The sequence below is a fragment of the Siphateles boraxobius genome, unplaced genomic scaffold (genome assembly GCF_051911475.1).
Source record: "Siphateles boraxobius isolate OS27281-9 unplaced genomic scaffold, OSU_SipBor_1 49, whole genome shotgun sequence".
Classification (NCBI taxonomy): Eukaryota; Metazoa; Chordata; class Actinopteri; order Cypriniformes; family Leuciscidae; genus Siphateles; species Siphateles boraxobius.
The window spans coordinates 6,034,776-6,057,779 of record NW_027509130.1 but is presented as its reverse complement, the minus strand read 5'-3'; the positions used below and the strand labels follow the sequence as shown (position 1 = coordinate 6,057,779).

At 37.3% G+C, this 23,004-nt stretch overlaps 1 protein-coding gene across 1 annotated transcript; it reads left to right on the top strand.

The window, feature by feature from the left end:
• Positions 1-1,878: 1,878 nt before the first annotated feature.
• On the top strand, positions 1,879-21,144 carry pctp (phosphatidylcholine transfer protein). The gene is made up of 6 exons (XM_077202298.1): positions 1,879-2,041; positions 4,215-4,332; positions 16,391-16,470; positions 16,618-16,789; positions 19,258-19,325; positions 19,401-21,144. Exons 1-6 carry the CDS (start codon positions 1,913-1,915, stop codon positions 19,473-19,475), a joined length of 642 nt encoding a protein of 213 aa, XP_077058413.1. The 5' UTR covers positions 1,879-1,912; the 3' UTR covers positions 19,476-21,144.
• The last annotated feature ends 1,860 nt before the right edge of the window (positions 21,145-23,004 follow it).

The window sequence follows — 23,004 nt, the reverse complement described above, 5'->3', positions numbered from 1 at the left end:
AAGCTTTTTTTTAAAAACATTCTTAATTAATGTTTCTTAAAAAAACTTTTGATCTAAAGGCTTAAATGCTTCAAATTAGTTTCAGAACAGTAAATTGTGTTTATTTGCACAGAAGTTCCTCCTTCAGTAGTGTTTTAAAAGAAATTGCTTGATGATATGTGTGTATTTAGTTCTGGTTATATTTATTGCAACATCTAACAACACATGCGTTTCACACTTTTGCGATACGTAGCCTAATAAGCAACATTTTCGTGTATTTTCATTTGGAAGACACTGTTAGCCATGCATTTAAGGTACAAATAAATAATATATGAATAGTATTTATAGTTGTACACAGTCATATAATATGGAAATGCACGTTATTGCATATACAAAGCAATGCATATATTTATTTCAGTCTTTGAATCTGACGTGACAGCTACAACAGTCTTGCTGAAGTAAATCACAGCACAACCTCTGTGAGTGTGTTGTTTGTTTGTGGACATACATTTGAATATGTGTCGATGTGAATTTGAATGCGTTTGTGATTTGAACTGGCTCTTGCCTTCTGCTCTTAAACTCATTTATGTGTGACTCAAGCATCCAATATGTTTTTCTGCTTCTTTTTTTCTTGTAATATGATACGGGTGTTGTCTGCAGTCTTCCTTCCCGGAGGAAATCTTTCCTCAAATGAGGCACCCGGTGACGGACATCGCTCGGGTCTCTGACTGACAGCAAAGAGACACTGAGACTTTGGTCATTCGGCTTGAGTTCATTTGAGTTCATTCAATGCAATTCTTTCCAAGCCTTTCTTTAATAAGCAGATTTTATACAAACACTCCTAGGTTCTTCAATGGTTCTTTAACAGCTTTATTTGTCTGTTAAGTTGATATGTTTTTCGCTGTTTCATTACAGGTTCTTTCCTATTAGCTCGAATCTAACCCTTTATCTTATTACACTTTCACAACTATTATGACACACCACCCATTTCTGATGAACTGGTGGGCCTGTTATGAATGGTGGGGTATGAATATTAACAGGCTGTAGGTATAGAGTATCATCTGGTAACAAAGGTTACAGCATTGGGTTACTAGGCTCTCAGACAAATGTCTCATGTCAGGCTCCTGACCACCCGGCCGGAGTTTATTTTGAGAGATAATGAACGGCTGACTGGCACAAAATATATATAATATATATATATATAGATATAGATATATATGTACACTGCCAGTCAAAAGGTTTTGATCGGTAAGATTTTCAATGTTTTAGAAGAAGTCTCTTATGTTCACCAAGAATGAATAGAAAGTTCAAAAGAACAGCATTCACTTGAAATAGAATATTTTTAACATTATACATGTCTTTCCCATCACTTTTGATCAATTTAATGGATCTTGCTGAAAAAATTTATTAATTTCTTTAAGTCCCCCCCCCCCCCCCCCCCCCAAAAAAAAAAAAATCTGACCCAAAACTTTTGAAAGGCACGATGTTGCAAAAGCTTTCTATTTCAGATAAATGCTGTTCTTTTGAACTTTTTATTTGCACAACTGGTTTTCAACATTAATAATAATCATAAATGTCTCTTGATCATGCATCATTGATCACAGGAATAAATTACACTTTGACATTGTAGAAAACGGCTGTTTTACATTTTAAGAATATTTCACAATATTATTGTTTTTTTGCTGTATTTTTTAAAACGGCAGTGTGTATAAATGATGTTCATATATATATATATATATGTGTGTGTCTTTATATATAGTAATAGTATTAATATATACATTTATATACTCTTATATATACTCTTAATTTTTTTGAATACCGAAATGCGTGAGCGCGAGCACGTGGCGCGCGATCAGCTGCGCTCTGACGTCAGCGCCCACGTTCACACATGATTCCTGATTCTTGTGGTGAACACGGAAACATCAGAGACATCATGGCTCTGCTGTTCGGTGATGAGGAGTTTCAGCAGGCCTGGACCGAGCTGGACCAGCCGATGCTCGACGGAGGCTGGGAGTTCTTCACCGAGACCATGGACGTCAAAATATACAGACTTTATAACAAGGTGAATATATGATGAATGACTCAATGTGCACGCGGCCTGTGCACAATCAAAACAATGCAATGTTATCTGATCTGTAACATTATGCATAACATGGAATAGTATATAATATATAACATAATGCAATGGCCGTGTTTGATTATTATTTTAGGCACGACAACATAATACAATGTAAATGTGATAAATTACGTGCTAAATTAAAGTACGTGATGGTAATGACGATAAGCTTCAAACTTACCGTAAAAGCACCAGACCGGGGCTAGTTGTCACATATGTTGTCATAATCCATGCATTTTAAAAATTTCGAGTCAAAAGAAAACACAGATATGCTTGATTTCTAGAGCAGTTGTGTGTTTTGATTTAATCCACCTATTGTATTTTTATAATAAACTATAATTTCAGTATCATAATATTTTGTTATTAATTAGACATTTCAGTTGAATAAAACAATATTTTTTAATTTGCTATTTTCCCTCCCGTTTCCTCCTTGTGCTTTTTAATGTTTCTTGAATTACTTAATATTGTCTTTCTGTTTAATAGGCTTTTTAATGGCAGCTTCTCATTGTGACAACTTGCCCCATATAAATGGGCTTTTAAAAATAAGACAACCCTGATAAATATGAAAAGTGTGAAAGTGTGACTATTTAAAATGAGTATAATATAATACCTAATTGAATGGGTGAATCTAGTGGCAGTGCAGTGATTTACAACTGAACCTTTCTGTTACATAATAATTAACACAATATGTATTATAAACTCAACCATTGCATTGGGTTGGTAATATACAAGTTTAAAAGTTCTATTACATTATTTGGTTCAGTGTGGATGAAAGGAACATAATCACCCATTAAAGATCCAGGGGCCTCATTTACAAAACTTTGCGTAGAATCCTTACTAAAAGTGTACGTGCGCCAAAAATGTCGTACGCAAAAAAATATTCAGACTTATAAAACCGTGCGTACGCCAGAACCTGCGCAGAATTCACTTTATAAATCCCAGTTAGCGGAAGATTGTGCGCACATGCGTCTCCTCCCCGAAATAACCACATATGGAGCTTACAACGCCTAGTTTTACTATGCATATCCTCATCTGCATATCATTTGCATGATTATTCATCCACGTGATAACATGTTTAACGGTACAAGACATTAGGAAAATATGGATTGCGGAAGTGCTGTCACATTAGTTACATAAAAAAAAAATTGAGTAGCCTATCCTTCCCTTGATTTTGAATAAATAAATCAAATTGAGAAAAACTTTCTTTGAAATGTATTTTACACTATCTTTTCCACTGGCCAAAGAGTATTTTTAATTGATTTATATTTTTAATGGAAACAGATAGACCTTGTTGTGCATTATTTGCACAAAACTATTTTCTCAGACAATCTGCTATTATCATGATAAGCAATTATCTCTGTAGTTAAACATTAAAACACAGCATGCCAGAGGAAAAGTGTTCGAAAGCATTGCATCCACAACAAATATTTCTATTTATTGAATGTAAAAAACTTCTCAGTAATGATTTCATGTAATTATTTAATCTAAACGTTTACATCAGAAGTAAAACAAAGTTTAAATCATTCTTTTATTTATTTAAACTGTTATTGTGAACATGCACTGTATTTATAATTAGGACTTATAATGAAGATTTACGGTTTTAGATAGGCAATATGCGTCAGTTTCACTAAACGTAATAGGTTGATGCAATTTGATTTATTGGTTGATGTAATAGGATAATTTAGAAGTTTTTCATTTTAAATAGTTATTGCTATTTGGGCCAGTTGGTGTCGCCAAAACACATACTCTTCTAAAAGAGTGCGTACGCACGTTCAAGAGCATCCTTACGGTGCGCACTTATTTATACCCAAAGTTTATTTCTTATAAATCCCGATATGTGCGTGGAAAAATGCGTACGCATATTTCTATGCCCATTTTGTGCCTACGCAACGTTTATACATCAGGCCCCAGATGTTTTAGTGATTTATAAGCAAAAGCAACCATGACAGATTAATTCAAGAGATCCTGTCTTCATGCACTGGGTTCAGTTTCCCATCTAGTGCATGTATAACATCATTTCAATCATTCATATATCACAACGCTTGTTCAGTATCACAGGCTCTGGCTGCGATGTGGGCTGTGTTTGTGATGCATTTGTCTTCAATGTCGTGTTGAACAGGAAACAGGTTTGTACGAGTACAAAGTGTTCGGTTCTCTGCCCAGCTGCTCTCCAGATCTCCTCGCAGATGTTTACATGGATCTCAACTACAGGAAACAATGGGACTCCTATGCCAAAGGTAATCATGAGCAGGACTTCTTCATGAAAACCATTATTTCATAAGCACTCACCCTTCAGTCTCAGTGTCATGATAGTTTGACTCTCAGTATTACTCGTAAGGCAGGTTTAGACACTCCTACTCTCGTTAATCATCATTGAAGCGATTATAGGTGATACACCCATTTCTGTAACAGAACAACTCAAACAAGCTTTTGTTTTGGTGGGTATGTAAGACTGGAAAAACTTGAAGGACTTTAAGAGAGGGCCACTCTCTGAGAAAGCAAAGGAAATTAACATTTGAACTCCCCCTCATGCACTGTTGAGACGAAGGTCTCACCTCCCTCATCCTAATTCTACATTTCTCTCCCCCATTCTTCATCCTGGCAGAGATCTCCCAAACTCACACAAGAATCTAAATGGTTTAATGTGAATGATTATTATCTAGTTTTATACATATTTGGTATTATTTGAAATGTCCCGGTACGACTGGTACAAATGTCTCATTCCCAAAGAAGTAAACCCATAGGGTAATAAAGTTCTTAGGAAGTTTAGAAATATCTTCCACAACCTCCAATACTGGAGGGTGTGGTGTGTCTTTGAGTTAACGCCTTCGACCATTTGACTGAATGCTAATTTTCCACTGCTAGCAAATGGTGACTTACAGGTAAATTTCCATTGTGGATGATGTTTAGATTTGACATGAGGTCTGGGTATATAATGAAACGCAGCGAGAGCTCAGGGGCTTTCCGATATCTCGGCCTGTGCGGCTGAGAGTTGCGAGACTCTCAGCCTCACGCATTTCTTGTCGGGTAAACTTTTTCCTCTTTGTTCTAGAGCATTTGATGTTTTGCATTGATTATCCTTGAATTGATTATGAAATTATAATGATACATTTGCCTGACATATTCAATTGTGACATTTGATTATTCTAATTGACTTTGACATTATTTTCATTCAAGAGTTTAAAAGAATAGTAAAACATTCGCTCACATTTAATGATGCACAGATATCATTAAAGCCTTTTCATTTATGGAGTCAGATGAAATAACGAGAAAATACATATGAGAAAATGTATTGCATTTAACCAAAAATACTTTGCCGCGAGAAAAGACAGTAACACGCAAAGACCTTCACCGCTAATTCGAATACCGCCATTGGATCGAGTTAGACGGTCTTACAGGTAAAAAAAAAAAAAAAAAACACGTCAGATTTATTCATATAGCGCTCTACAGTAACAAACAGGAAATTTGCAGAATCATTCATGCAACACCATCAAATGTGACAAATTCAAATGCTGCTGTAAAGCAGCTCTAAAAAGCTCAAGTCAGTGCAATTTTTATTCAGTTCAGTTCAATAACTGTCGATGTTGCAAAATGCGTCAATTATGAAACTAATTCAGCTATAAAGCAGCTCTACAGAAGACAATAGGTTCATTATTCAGCTCACGTTTTGTTATAGCCAAATTGATAATATTACAGAGTATTAAGTGTCTTAAAGTTATGTTAACTTCTGTGTAGCTCAAATAAACTGGTTCCCACTTGAAATGCATCATATTGGTTGTTTTTTTTTAATTTTTTCAAATGTTTTTCCACACTCTGAAGCTTCTCCTCTTGATGGTGGTCAGATCCGTTCACATACGCAGGGAACTGGACTGGTATGTCATGTACATGTAGTGTCCCAGTAGATTGACCCAGTGTTTATTCTGTCATTGTTGTGTGTGTAGAACGTGCTGTGTTGTTTTATAGTGATGTGATTTATACAGTACTAGTCTCATATAGGTAGAAGATCTGGACTCGATCGCAGCGTTCATTAGCCAAGGACCATCCAGAGGCCGTCTAACTGACATGTAAAGCAACCAATCACAGCTCGTTTTGTTCCGTGTCATGTTTAGGGGTGTGAAAATTAGGGCTGGGGTAAACGATTATTTACTAAACGATTAGTTGGGCGATTATTTTATCAATTATTCGACTAATCTAACGACTAATTGGACGATTAATATAAAGATTATTTTTCTGCTGCTCGATTAATAAAAAAACAATGTATCTCAAATAAATACTAACTAGCGTACTGAATCATGATACTATAAGCTGGCTAACGTTAGTATAATGTTATGTATTTGAACACCGTCATTAGAGCTCTATAACCGCCAAACACGTGTTATTAAAATATTTTTTACCAAAAAAAATTATTATAGAGAATGTTTAAATACTAATATCAGCTTACGAGGGAAACGTAGGCGGAGTTAGTGGTGCTTCGGAGGCTGCTACTGCTGGAGATGATTCGGGAGAGGTCTGTGCCCCTTTACCGATCAGACCACGCGCTGACACGGAGTAAAGCCTTTTTTAAACTCGACGCGTCCGCACGAGCGCGAAGGTGCGCGCGGCAAAAATGAAGCGTTGGGTGCGCTAGACCGGCAAGACCCCATTTCGCTTGGCTGTGTGCACAGCTTCTTTTGTAACAGCGCGCGCGGTGCCGCAACCGAGGATGAACGACTTCAAGCCGAATCTGCCAGAGCATGTACGTCTCACCGCACCGGCACCCAGTTTGCGCGTCTAAATTGCAAAGTTTTTTTTTTTTTAAGGGATTATTTACTGTGTGTGATTCATTTAATGGAAAGCACATTCACTTCTAGTTGTCTTCGTCCTCCATTCTGCAATGTTTCAGTCTCTTACGCGTGGTGGCGAGCTGTACCGCCGGAAACGGTGCAATAAATAAATAGTGTTGACGCAAAAATATGGCTTTGACGTGGAAGTGTCGACGTCATCGACGCGCCGCTACAGCACTAGTGAAAATGTAACGTCGATGTCCCTACAATAACAGATGTGTAAAACTCTAGGACGTATTTTAAAGAGCCTTTGCCGCAAACTTTACATACTTCACATACTTTTGAAAATCCTGGATTTATTTGATCCTAATAAGAGCTCATTGTCACAGTTGTAAACACGACAGTTTTCTTTTTCCATGAGGGGGTTTGGCTTCACGACTGCTTTGTTTTCAGGCGAGCCGTTAAATAACGCGACACACACGTCTCCTGGAAGTCTTGTAGAGTTCAACCAATCAGATGACGACTTTGAAAATCCTCAAGTGTTTCTAGTTAAGTGTGCCATATGCATCAGACGTCCATGCTTGACGTCTGAGGCTGAGACTTATACAGAACAGGCCTTTATATATCGAGTTACTCAGTGGACTGATCCAGAATCAGATCCTTCAGTCTATATAAGCTCAACCGTTTGCATGTGAACGGCAGAAACTGACCCTGGATCAGATTTCTGTACATTGAGCAGGTCTGTACCCTGAATCTCTTTTTTTGCAACAACATTAAATCTCAATCTGTACCTGTTTACTGTTTAATCAAAAGTGTTAATGGTTAAAAATGAGTTGGCAGAGCAACAATAAGCTCAGGAAATGAGGAGGTGTGATGTCATGTTTAAAGTGGCCTACATGCAGTTTATAGCATTCTAACATGTAGTGTTCCACTGAAGACTAGTTATAAAGTTAAAAACAGTTATAATTTAGTTGTTTATGACCATTTTCTCCCTCTCTGACACTTACGATGCATAAAAAACTGCAAACTATTTTCAGTTTTCCAACAAACCAATATCAAAATAACATTAATTGAATATTTTCCAAGTTTGCTTGAATAAACATTCACCTTTATGATTGAAAAGATTATCAGTTTCTCGCAACAGAGTGAAAGTGGACTTTTCCCACATGTACTGTAGACTAATTGAACTTTTGCTGGAGTTCATTTTTATTTTATTTATGTCTCCTTTTTTTTGTCTGTCTGTGTGCAGATTCATGTTTATCAACACAATTCACAAAGTGTGAGATTCTAAATGTATTTCACTAAAGTACTTCAAATTCAACTCATAAAGTGTGACAAAATATCACGTTTAAAGCCACAGTTTATATAGTCTGGACGCATCAAAGTTTGATTCCCATACTAAAAACTGTTTGTTTTTTTTGTTTTTTTAATCTATTCCAGGTCAAAAATGACACGAATGTATTGTAGTTAAACTTGCTGTTTTTGATACTTTACCTTTAAGACTTCTGGTTGTAAATGATCTTTGCCCACGTACTGTAATTCACATGGTCCTTTATCAGTTGTTTTACATGGTTGTTAATATGTAAATGTGGGAAGTCATAAGTTGTGTTTTTCTTTTGTGTTGAAGTATTGCACTGCATTTTGAAAAAAAGCTCAGGAAATCGTGTTTTAAATTAAATGACCATTTAAACAATGTTAACATTGGTAATCGTCAATACGGAGCTCGTTTTATTCGACAAACTGAACATCTACATGTTCTGTTCTCTCAGGATCTGGGAACAATCAAACCATCTTTAAAAATCACTTTGTTTTAGGCTTGAGTTTAGGACATGAAAGCTGTTTTTGCTCTCCAAAGGATTTCACCGTTGATTTCATAATACATTATTATTTTGACACATCTTTTTGTAGTTGCACGAGTGTGCACTTGACAAGAAACTAGCTTTTGAAGTCATTTAGTTTTCCTCATGTTTAAGACATGACATGGTGGCAGGGTGGTGTATTTCCCGCAAACACAAACAGACCGTGAACAGCTGTGTGTGTGTGCATGAGGGTGGAGTGCTGTTTTATTGGAAACACATCTCTGGCTCCAGACGGACCCTGCACGCATGTGTTTCAGCTGATCTTTCATGAAAAGCCTCATGCATCTGACAGCGCTTGTGCTTTAGTCCTGATGTATGTCCTCTAGTGTCCCCCTGTGTGCTTTCCTGTGGTATAACTCTGGAGAAATCCCACACAAACGCTGATTTACACAATCAATAGCACAAACAGACCTCCAGATCTTGATTGCATGACAAGCGTTTACAGTCCTTATTGTTTCACGCTGCAGTGTCATCATCTCTGCGTTTTCTTTAAAATAAATGTTTGTCAAACTACAGGACTTGTTTTGTTCCTTCATCTGAACACCATGTCTTTGTTCACATGTATAATTTCACTGAACGTTGTGTAATTTCAATCACTAGTATGAATATTGTGTCGGACCACCAGAGCAGTGAAATGTGGTTTGGGTTAAATCAGTCATGAATCGCTTCTGATTACAATCACGAGCCTCCACCCTGGTTCGCTGACAGATCATCTGTGTAACGGCAGATTGACCCATTCAGACCTGGAACACAAACGCCTGTCAGTGCTTTTCTGCTCAACACTGTTCAGTCAACAGTGCTTGCTTTTTTCTTTTCTTTTTTTTTTTCTTAAAAAAAAATTGATCGTAGTTTTTAATATTTTTGTATTTTCTGTTGTAATTTTCATTTTAAAGTTTTAGTAAATTGGTTGTATTTAATCATTTTTATTATTTATATTTTTAAATGTCTATATAGTTTTTTTTATCTCAAGTTGTGGTTATTTTAGTTCAAGTTCTACTTCACGAAAACTAGAAATTTTGCCTTTTTATTTTTATATTTTTGGTTGTAATTTTCATTTTAGAGTTTTAGTAGTTTTGTTGTATTTTATCATTTTTATTAGTTTTATTTTTAAAATGTCTATATAGTTTTTTTTTATCTGAAGTTGTTGTTATTTTAGTACATCAGGTTCCACTTAACGAAAATTTGAAATTTTGCCTTTTTATTTTACATTTTCGGTTGTAATTTTCATCTTAAAGTTTTAGTAATTTTGTTGTATTTTATCAGTTTTATTTTTAAAATATCTATATAATTTTTTTGTTTATCTCAAGTTGTGGTTATTTTAGTACATAAAGTTCAACTAAACGAAAATGACAAATTTTGCCTGGGTAACACTTTACATTGAGGTGGCGTAGTTACACGTTACTACATCCACTTACTGTAGTAATAACTATAAATTATGCATAATTACAAGTGACTAACCCAACACAACCCTAACCGTAACTCTATAGCAAGTACATTTAGTTAAGTAGTATTACTCAGTACTTAGAGTAAGTATGAAATAACTATGTCACCTTAAAATAAGCAACAGCTGAAAAAAAATGAGTTTAAGTTTTATATATATCTTTTTGTAAGTTAAAGTTTATGGCGACTGTGGTAGATTTTCCCCTAAACCTAACTGCGTACCTGGAACCTAATTATTATAATTGAACACTATCACTTTTGATCGATAGTAAGGTCTCTAGTGCTTTTAAATTGAACACTATCACTTGAGATTGGTAGTAAGATCTCTAGTGCTCTTTTATCTGGGGCGCCCAGTTAAATCGCACAAGCGTCTACTAATCAACGCTAAAATCCTATACATCAGCGAGTCTACAAATCGACTACAGCATCCGTTTAAAATCCTATACTCCAGCGAGTCTTCTAATCGACTACAGCATCCGTTTAAAATCCTATACTCCAGCGAGTCTTCTAATCGACTACAGCATCCGTTTAAAATCTTATACTCCAGCGAGTCTTCTAATCGACTACAGCATCCGTTTAAAATCTTATACTCCAGCGAGTCTTCTAATCGACTACAGCATCCGTTTAAAATCCTATACTCCAGCGAGTCTACTAATCGACTACAGCATCCGTTTAAAATCTTATACTCCCGCGAGTCTTCTAATCGACTACAGCATCCGTTTAAAATCCTATACTCCAGCGAGTCTTCTAATCGACTACAGCATCCGTTTAAAATCTTATACTCCAGCGAGTCTTCTAATCGACTACAGCATCCGTTTAAAATCCTATACTCCAGCGAGTCTTCTAATCGACTACAGCATCCGTTTAAAATCTTATACTCCAGCGAGTCTTCTAATCGACTACAGCATCCGTTTAAAATCTTATACTCCAGCGAGTCTTCTAATCGACTACAGCATCCGTTTAAAATCCTATACTCCAGCGAGTCTTCTAATCGACTACAGCATCCGTTTAAAATCCTATACTCCAGCGAGTCTTCTAATCGACTACAGCATCCGTTTAAAATCCTATACTCCAGCGAGTCTACTAATCGACTACAGCATCCGTTTAAAATCTTATACTCCAGCGAGTCTTCTAATCGACTACAGCATCCGTTTAAAATCCTATACTCCAGCGAGTCTACTAATCGACTACAGCATCCGTTTAAAATCTTATACTCCCGCGAGTCTTCTAATCGACTACAGCATCCGTTTAAAATCTTATACTCCAGCGAGTCTTCTAATCGACTACAGCATCCGTTTAAAATCCTATACTCCAGCGAGTCTTCTAATCGACTACAGCATCCGTTTAAAATCCTATACTCCAGCGAGTCTTCTAATCGACTACAGCATCCGTTTAAAATCTTATACTCCAGCGAGTCTTCTAATCGACTACAGCATCCGTTTAAAATCCTATACTCCAGCGAGTCTTCTAATCGACTACAGCATCCGTTTAAAATCTTATACTCCAGCGAGTCTTCTAATCGACTACAGCATCCGTTTACAATCTTATACTCCAGCGAGTCTTCTAATCGACTACAGCATCCGTTTAAAATCTTATACTCCAGCGAGTCTTCTAATCGACTACAGCATCCGTTTAAAATCTTATACTCCAGCGAGTCTTCTAATCGACTACAGCATCCGTTTAAAATCCTATACTCCAGCGAGTCTTCTAATCGACTACAGCATCCGTTTAAAATCTTATACTCCAGCGAGTCTTCTAATCGACTACAGCATCCGTTTACAATCTTATACTCCAGCGAGTCTTCTAATCGACTACAGCATCCGTTTAAAATCTTATACTCCAGCGAGTCTTCTAATCGACTACAGCATCCGTTTAAAATCTTATACTCCAGCGAGTCTTCTAATCGACTACAGCATCCGTTTAAAATCCTATACTCCAGCGAGTCTTCTAATCGACTACAGCATCCGTTTAAAATCCTATACTCCAGCGAGTCTTCTAATCGACTACAGCATCCGTTTAAAATCTTATACTCCAGCGAGTCTTCTAATCGATTACAGCATCCGTTTAAAATCCTATACTCCAGCGAGTCTTCTAATCGACTACAGCATCCGTTTAAAATCTTATACTCCAGCGAGTCTTCTAATCGACTACAGCATCCGTTTAAAATCTTATACTCCAGCGAGTCTTCTAATCGACTACAGCATCCGTTTAAAATCCTATACTCCAGCGAGTCTTCTAATCGACTACAGCATCCGTTTAAAATCCTATACTCCAGCGAGTCTTCTAATCGACTACAGCATCCGTTTAAAATCCTATACTCCAGCGAGTCTACTAATCGACTACAGCATCCGTTTAAAATCTTATACTCCAGCGAGTCTTCTAATCGACTACAGCATCCGTTTAAAATCCTATACTCCAGCGAGTCTACTAATCGACTACAGCATCCGTTTAAAATCTTATACTCCCGCGAGTCTTCTAATCGACTACAGCATCCGTTTAAAATCTTATACTCCAGCGAGTCTTCTAATCGACTACAGCATCCGTTTAAAATCCTATACTCCAGCGAGTCTTCTAATCGACTACAGCATCCGTTTAAAATCTTATACTCCAGCGAGTCTTCTAATCGACTACAGCATCCGTTTAAAATCCTATACTCCAGCGAGTCTTCTAATCGACTACAGCATCCGTTTAAAATCTTATACTCCAGCGAGTCTTCTAATCGACTACAGCATCCGTTTACAATCTTATACTCCAGCGAGTCTTCTAATCGACTACAGCATCCGTTTAAAATCTTATACTCCAGCGAGTCTTCTAATCGACTACAGCATCCGTTTAAAATCTTATACTCCAGCGAGTCTTCTAATCGACTACAGCATCCGTTTAAAATCCTATACTCCAGCGAGTCTTCTAATCGACTACAGCATCCGTTTAAAATCTTATACTCCAGCGAGTCTTCTAATCGACTACAGCATCCGTTTAAAATCTTATACTCCAGCGAGTCTTCTAATCGACTACAGCATCCGTTTAAAATCCTATACTCCAGCGAGTCTTCTAATCGACTACAGCATCCGTTTAAAATCTTATACTCCAGCGAGTCTTCTAATCGACTACAGCATCCGTTTAAAATCTTATACTCCAGCGAGTCTTCTAATCGACTACAGCATCCGTTTAAAATCTTATACTCCAGCGAGTCTACTAATCGACTACAGCATCCGTTTAAAATCTTATACTCCAGCGAGTCTTCTAATCGACTACAGCATCCGTTTAAAATCTTATACTCCAGCGAGTCTACTAATCGACTACAGCATCCGTTTAAAATCTTATACTCCAGCGAGTCTACTAATCGACTACAGCATCCGTTTAAAATCTTATACTCCAGCGAGTCTTCTAATCGACTACAGCATCCGTTTAAAATCCTATACTCCAGCGAGTCTTCTAATCGACTACAGCATCCGTTTAAAATCTTATACTCCAGCGAGTCTTCTAATCGACTACAGCATCCGTTTAAAATCCTATACTCCAGCGAGTCTTCTAATCGACTACAGCATCCGTTTAAAATCCTATACTCCGGCGAGTCTTCTAATCGACTACAGCATCCGTTTAAAATCCTATACTCCGGCGAGTCTACTAATCGACTACAGCATCCGTTTAAAATCTTATACTCCAGCGAGTCTTCTAATCGACTACAGCATCCGTTTAAAATCTTATACTCCAGCGAGTCTTCTAATCGACTACAGCATCCATTTAAAATCCTATACTCCAGCGAGTCTACTAATCGACTACAGCATCCGTTTAAAATCCTATACTCCAGCGAGTCTACTAATCGACTACAGCCGAGTTTACATTGTATTAATTCTAACTTGTTTTCTAACCCTAAACCATTTCTGCTGCGCAGCAGAAAATAACAGACAGGCTCCAGCAAATGTCCTTTTAAATGCTTTAATCACGGCCAGGAGAGTTCTCGAGCAGTTCTCAGAGAATCTCCCTAGAAGAAGCAAGGCCGGTGGATCTCTGACAAATCCCACTGAGAATCCCACCAGTCAGTCAACACGAATACAAAAGTTTTTATAATGTAACATGATACATCACCACGAGTTCTCAAACCCAGATATCTCAAAACAGAATCATCATGACTAATATGTCACGCTCTCAATCATCACGATTTGGTTAGATTGTCAAAGCAAGTCCCCCCCTTTCATTACCTTTTGTTAGTAACATAAGCAAAGATATTCTGTATCATCAAATACATTAAGAGGGGTTAATATTTCAATCAATCATTTCACAATATAACGGTTAGTCCAATTTCAAAGTTCCTTTTACCAAAGTTAAATGAAGTCAAAAGTTTTAGGAGGTTAGACATCATCTGATGGCTACATTCTAGAGAAAAAGGAAGTAAGCTCAATTTAGATTTATTGTTAGACTCAGGAATGGAAGTTTTAGTCATCTTCAGACATAGGACCAAAGGAAGTGTTAGAACTTATTACGAGATGTTAGTATAATTCATATCTTTATGGTTAGCAACATAATTAATCATTATCTCATTTAAAACATCCACCACACGACACTTTACAATACGGTTTAATTTGTTAACATTTGAACTAACAATGAAAATTACTTTACAGCTTTTTATAATCTTAGTCAACATTTACTAATACATTTTTTAAATCAAAAGTTCTATCTGTAAACATTAATTAATGCACAGTGAACTACAGTAACAGAAACAAGGATATTTGTTATTAACTAACATTAAAGGTAGGGTAGGCAATTGTTTCATAAACAAAAACAAAATGATAGCAATCAAAAATACAAGTGGTCTAATAATTAACACGTACATATATCTTTTGCGTTTCTATGGCAACACTATCAATGCCGAAATTAATCTGCAGCAGTCCGGTGGTAAAACTATTCCTCTACAAGTATCCGTTCATGTTGTTATGTAATGTTATGTGCTTTGAGGCTAAAGGTCATTTAATGCAGTCTCTCATTAGACTCTGCTGTGTGTGTTCATTTTGTTTTGATGTCGCGTGGCTTTGGAGACGCAGTGAAGGAAGGGTGGGATCTCATGCTTTCAAAGTCCGTTGTATAATCCAAGTCAGTGTTGAACTCAACCGTTTAATACTATGAAGCTGTTTTTACGTGACTTTGAATTCAAACCCTGAAACGTTTGTCGTTCCTGATCGCTTCCAGTCTTCTGGGAAGATGTTAGATGTTGGACATGGATTTGCTCTCATAAGACACAAGGGCGTCAGTGAGGTTGCATGATGGAAATCAGACTCAGAGTTCAGGAGAGGTTCAGGTCTGGTTTTAGTTCTTCCACACCACTGAAAACGGTCCTCCTGAATATTTGCCATAAAATCGGAAACAAACAGTGTCTCTAAAATTACATTTAATAGTGTTGCATGAAGATTAGCTTAAGTGTAGCTTTAATTTGTACAATACATTTTTTGATCCAAATTTGGCTGTTTAAGTTATATAGGTTATTTAATGAATATATATATATATATATATATAACATTTTTCATGTTTAATTTCTCGCATAATTAATTATATCATGATGTAAACCGTCTACCTTTGTGTGAAATGACTGTATACAGTGATAGAGTTTATTCATATCACCCATCTCTGTGATTATGTCTCATAACTCATCTTTCACTCTTCTCATCTGGAAACATTCCTCTCATAATAACTTGCTCTTGAACTGTTTGTTAATGTGTGTAGTTTAGGTTCTGGGTTTCATTTGTTAAGATTAGTTAATCTTTATGCATTGGCTATTATGAGCTGACAGTGAGCAATATATGTATATTTTCACAGCATTTTTACTGCACATTAAAAATGCAGTTCTCCTTAGTTTCCTTTGCATTAAGTCAATTCACCTTTTTTTCATTGCACTTTTTACAATACAGATTGTTTAAAAGCAGCTTCACAGTGATAACAGGAAAATAATGCAACAAAGTTTGTTTCAAGAAGAAAAAAAATGTAACTAATATTAACTGATAGTTTGACATTAACATTTATTAAGATTATAAAACACTGTAGAAGTATTGTTCATTGTTAGTTGCTGTTAAATAATGTAGTTAATTAATGTTAAGTGTTAAGTATTTAAGTGTGCAAGTACTTACACTGTGTGTGTGTGTGTGTGTGTGTGTGTGTGTGTGTGTGTGTGTGTGTGTGTGTGTGTGTGTGTGTGTGTGTGTGTGTGTGTGTGTGTGTGTGTCTGTGTGTGTCATCCTCAGAGCTGCACGAGAAAGACTACAGCGGGCAGAAAGCCATATACTGGGAGGTGAAATATCCATTTCCTCTGTCCAACAGGGATGTATCCTACAGACACCCTTCAAGTGTGTGTGTGTGTGCGGGAATAGACCGATTCAGTGTCAGACGAATAATATTTCTTGATTTATAATAATATCTGATTGAAGTAAAACCTGCACTTTTCTCTCGGTGAGGCCTTAACCCTGTTGAGTATGTGTATGTGCGTGAGCGCCGGGATCTGGATGCGGAAGGACGGAGAATCTGGGTGGTTTTAGCCAAGAGCTCGTGTGTGTCTCAGTGTGCAGAGAAGGGGGGCGTGATACGGGTCAAAGACTACAAACAGAGTCTGGCCATGGAGAGCGACGGCTCTGGCGGGACCAAAGGTACACACACACACGTATGCTCTCACACTGTCAGTCACTCACACACGCACACGCTCTTACACTGTCAGTGACTCACACAGTCACTCACTCACTCACTCACTCACTCACACACACTGTAACTCACTCACAGTCACTCACTCACACACACAGTCACTCACTCACACACACAGTCACTCACTCACTCACTCACTCACTCACACACACACACACACACACAGTAACTCACTCACAGTTACTCACTCACACACACAGTCACTCACTCACACACACAGTCACTCACTCACACACACAGTAACTCACTCACTCACACAGTCACTCACTCACTCACTCACTCACTCACAGTAACTCACTCACTCACCGACTCACATCCTCACTCACACACACACAGTAACTTACATCCTCACTCACACACACACAGTAACTTACTCACTCACCGACACAGTAACTCACTCACTCACCTCACTCACAGTAACTCACTCACCGACTCGCATCCTCACTCACACACACACAGTAACTTACTCACTCACCGACACAGTAACTTACTCACTCACCTCACTCACAGTAACTCACTCACCGACTCGCATCCTCACTCACACACACACAGTAACTCACTCACTCATAGTAACTCACTCAATCACTCACAGTAACTCACTCACTGTCACTCACTCACTCACTCACACACACATTAACTCACTCACTCACTGTCACTCACTCACTCACACACATAGTAACTCACCCACTCACTGTCAGTCACCTACTCACTCACTTACTCACTCAGTCACTCACTCACTCACACACACAGTAACTCACTCACTCACTCACTCACTCACAGTCACTCACTCACCGACTCGCATCCTCACTCACACACACACAGTAACTCACTCACTCATAGTAACTCACTCAATCACTCACAGTAACTCACTCACTGTCACTCACTCACTCACTCACACACACAGTAACTCACTCACTCACTGTCACTCACTCACTCACTCACACACATAGTAACTCACCCACTCACTGTCAGTCACCTACTCACTCACTTACACACACACACACACACACACACACACACACACACACACACACACACACACACACACACACACACACACACACACACACACAGTAACTCACTCACTCACAGTAACTCACTCAATCACTCACAGTAACTCACTCAGTCACTCACACACACAGTAACTCACTCACAGTAACTCACTCACACACACACACACACACACACACACACACACACACACACACACACACACACACACACACACAGTAACTCACTCACTCTCACACACAGTAACTCACTCACTCACAGTAACTCACTCAATCACTCACAGTAACTCACTCACTCACTCACACACACAGTAACTCACTCACTTACTCACACACACAGTAACTCACTCACTCACTCACTCACTCACACAAACAAACAGTAACTCACTCACTCACTCACCGACTCACATCCTCACTCACTCACTCACACACACACAGTAACTCACTCACTCACCGACTCACATCCTCACTCACTCACTCACACACACAGTAACTCACTCACTCACCGACTCACATCCTCACTCACTCACTCACCGACTAACATCCTCACTCACTCACTCACCGACTAACATCCTCACTCACTCACTCACCGACTAACATCCTCACTCACTCACTCACCGACTAACATCCTCACTCACTCACTCACCGACTCACATCCTCACTCACTCACTCACCGACTAACATCCTCACTCACTCACACAGTTACTCACTCACTGACTCACTCACTCACTCACCGACTAACATCCTAACTCACTCACACAGTTACTCACTCACTGACTCACTCACTCACTCACCGACTAACATCCTCACTCACTCACACAGTTACTCACTCACTGACTCACTCACTCACTCACCGACTCACATCCTCACTCACACAGTTACTCACTCAGTCTTTTTTTAGCACTTAACCTAAAAAAAATCAAAAAAACTTTTTTTTGAAATCTTCGCTTGTCTGGTTTATGCTACTCTGAACAATGTTTGAACTTTGTATTCTGATTACTTCTTGCGTTGTTTTTGCCTCTCCACGATGACTCGCTTGGTTTAATCCTCAAATGTAAGTCGCTTTGGATAAAAGCGTCTGTTAAATGACTAAATGTAAATGTACAGTCCCACACACACACATACACACACTCACAGTTACTCACTCATTCACAGTCACTTACTCACACACACAGTCACTCACACCCTCACACACACACACACACACACACACACACACACACACACACACACACACACACTTACTCACTCATTCACAGTCACTCACACACACTCACACACACTCACACACACACACACACACACACACACACACACACACACACACACACACACACACACACACACACCCACCCGTACAATACTCCTGTTCACCTGTAACTGTGTGTGTTTGAATCATATTCCAGTGTTCATGAACTACTTTGATAATCCCGGAGGAATGATCCCGACGTGGCTGGTGAACTGGGCAGCGAAGGTGAGCCGGCTGTAGATTCATTCATTCATATGGATTTATTGATGTAACGGTGGTAATGAATGTGTTTCCCCTCAGACGGGCGTCCCCGCCTTTCTCACTGACATGAAGAAGGCCTGCAGTAACTACGCAAACTACTGCACCAACAAGTGATCCTCTCATTCTGCTGACACCGCTTTGGTTCTGTTTCACATCAGAAGGGCATTCTGGGTAGAGGGATTGTGGGTAGAGTTACTGATGATTATATGGGGATCGGAGAAAATTCAGTTAAAGTTTCAAAGGATTTCTGGTTCCTGTTGAACTTTAGAATGAAATCATGGCTAATTTGAGTTTAGAAAATCAGTTTTGAATGTATTACAGATTAATCACAGCGCTTTTATGTCATTTGTGAATATATAAAAACATGAATTAACCTCTTCGTTATAAATCAAATGCACAAAATCTATCAATCAATCAATCAATCAATCAATCAGCCTTCCTAAAATCCAAATCCTGTTAGGTTTTACACAGCAACCCTATAAAATGAAATATATATATATATATATGTATAATATATAAAATTTGGACACTTAAGACATGGAAATGTGGTAGAAAACAGAGTATAAAATCAAGTTGTTTACTGTAAAGAAAGATATATGGCAAAAAGAAGTTGGTTAGGTTTGAATCATAAAGCAATACTGTAGATATACACTGGCATTATTAATAATTGAGCAGCAATAATAAACAAGCATCAAATTCTGAAGTATCATGTGACACTGAAGACTGGAGTAATGATGCTGAAAATACAGCTTTGATCACAGGAATAAATTACACTTTAACATATTCACATAGAAAAAAACTTATTTTAGATGGTAATAATATTTCACAATATTACTGTTTTTACTGTATTTTTGATCATATTAATGCAGCCTTGCTGAGCAGAAGAGACTTGTTCAGAAACATTGTAAAAACTCACTTGCCCAAAACGTTAATGCACATCTGGAATCAAGTGTGCAAATAAGCAGGAGGGTCACTGTGTGTGATCTGAATAGTTACATAATGGTTATGTTATTGTTTTGTTCTCCAACCCGAGCAATTGAATACAATCATGCACTTAAATATAACAAAAAAAGTTTGCATGTGCTGAATTAGGCATTAATATTATAATGATGGATAGCAGTAAAGCAGCGTCCTCTGCTGTTTGAAGCACGGGAACACAGTTGAGACTTTACAAAGATGATAAAGTTTGCACTGATTTAATTTTAATGGTTGATACGGTTTTTTTTAATGGTCAGAATTTATGGTCTGTATATTGGGAAAATGAATTGCATTCAAATGTATATTTCTGATACTTTGCGGATACTTTTTTTTTAACAGGAATTTGCATAAATCACATTAAGGACAATTACTATACAGATCAGGAAATATATTTCTGAGCATTTGCACTGAAAATATTATGACTCAATTCATAATAATGCTGTTTACATGTTAATGCTGAGTACAGTAAATTAATGGAAAACAATAACACATTATTCTGATCACGAGCAATTTAAAGCAGAAATACAGTCCATTAATATCTGCTGGTGTTTACAGTCGTGGGTTGTTATCCATTATGAAATAGAGATTATTCATAGGAAAGTTATTAAAGAGTTTCATTGACATTCCCTTTGACTTGTTTGACACTCATTCATTGTGTTTTTTTCTTCTGGATCTGTTGTCTTTTGACATCTACCTCTTAAACTCTCAGTACTGCAAGTGGAAATAAAATCATCTGTGCATTCTGCCTCAGCCTGTTCATTGTTGCAAAATTGTATTGCAATAAAACTGGTGTTTTGCATTTTAATGTTGTTGAAGTTTCATTTGTGTTTGTGCATTCAAATTGAGCTTAATTCCCCCTGTGGTAAAAATCAAGCTTTTAAGGTTTATATGTCTATGTGTCATTTTTAATATGCTTTAAGATTTCCATGTGTAAATTCATAAGTCGACACCATTGCTGAGTATTTTCTCCTTAAAACTACCTTGTAATTAATCAGATCAACGTGTGATCGTCAACGAGTGGATCTCTGAGCTGCTGTGAGTGAGTGGAGGCGGGGCTCATTTGCATATTCATAGAACCGCGTATACTAAATTAGGCAAGGGTGTAGAGTTACATTCAAGCTATTTTAAGGCATGAATCATTTTTTTAAAGTAAAAAATGCTTTAAAATATCATTTGTGGGGATCAAAGTGACTCAAATATAATATGTTCATGGATTTGAGTGTACAAATGAATACTTGTACAGGACAGTATTTTCTAGGCTAAATTAAATGCAGGAGCTGTCTCTCCCTGCTGCTCAAAAGTGTAACTACAGTCTAATGTCAGTGGCTGCATGTGTTGTCATATTCAGAACAGAATACTAGTATATGACTTCTATTATCTCTGCCATAATATATATATATATATATATATATATATATATATATATATATATATAATTTTTTTTTTAAATAGTAAGAGTATATACTAGTGTGTGGTTCTAAATTCATAGAGTGACTAAAGTAAACTTAATAAACAGGTTAGTCAAAACAGTTCATATAATGATATCCCCTGATTTAAATATTATAGATTTTATAATTGTGCATTTTTTAATTGAATTCTTTTGATTTTGATCCTATAACTCTCCTAAATTAAGACTGTTCGTTTTGTATGCACACTATAGTGTTATAAACATCCTTCTGTAAATCATGGTTTGTTGGGTATATTTATATGTATAGTTGACAATGTAATTATATTTAATGTTAAATGTGATGCTGTTTCTGTATAGCACAAATATGGCACCAGCATAAAGAGCGGCTCTCACCCCAAATTCAAAATAAATCATATTTTGCATATAGAAAATTGATTTTTTTTCTGATTTGTGACATATTTTTATCATTAAATTGTATTATTATTATTTATTGTTATACATAATGTATATGATTGTTTAATATTTGAGTTGCATGTAATTCTCATTATTATTATTTCAATATCATAAACTAAAGGCAGTCTAAATATTGCATTATTTATAAATACTTTACTATTTAGATTATATATTATTTTTTCACTTTGCATAGTCACTCACAATCTATTAAAAAACCTTAATGGTTGTAAAATATGATTTCTTAAATCTTCTTTTGAGGTTAAATGTTCTTGACAGGCTTCATGAGATTCACCCTCTGAATGTTTCTCTTGGCCGATGCACTCGTGTCCATTCAAGCTGTAGGAAACAATGAAAATGAGATTGTTGAGGGTCTATATTTGTCCCACATTTTGTCCCCTGAAACGGCCCTCTTGAATAACATCAGGTATTCCTCTGTTTCTTTCCACTGGCTGTCTTTCACGAATGGAAGGCAAATATATTTCTTGGCCAGCTGTTGTATTTCTTCTGATTGGTCATGTACAGGACTAATTAGCTTCAGAAAGCGATATACTTTTCCTCCTGGACTGAAAACCTCCTCCGATTTCCCAGGTGCCTGTCTGTCTGAACAGACGCTCCGCTCGGAAACCTTCCCGTCTGCAGCTTTTGTGATTCTTAATAGATTACAATTAGAGATAGAGGGGCCTCTGGGAACAGGCTTCCTTGATCCTGAATAGGCTTTTATGGGCTTTTTCTAGCGCGTAATGCGCATGAACTGAGTTTTGATGGAGGTTATTCAGCCCGGTTATAATTGCAGACGTTACCTGG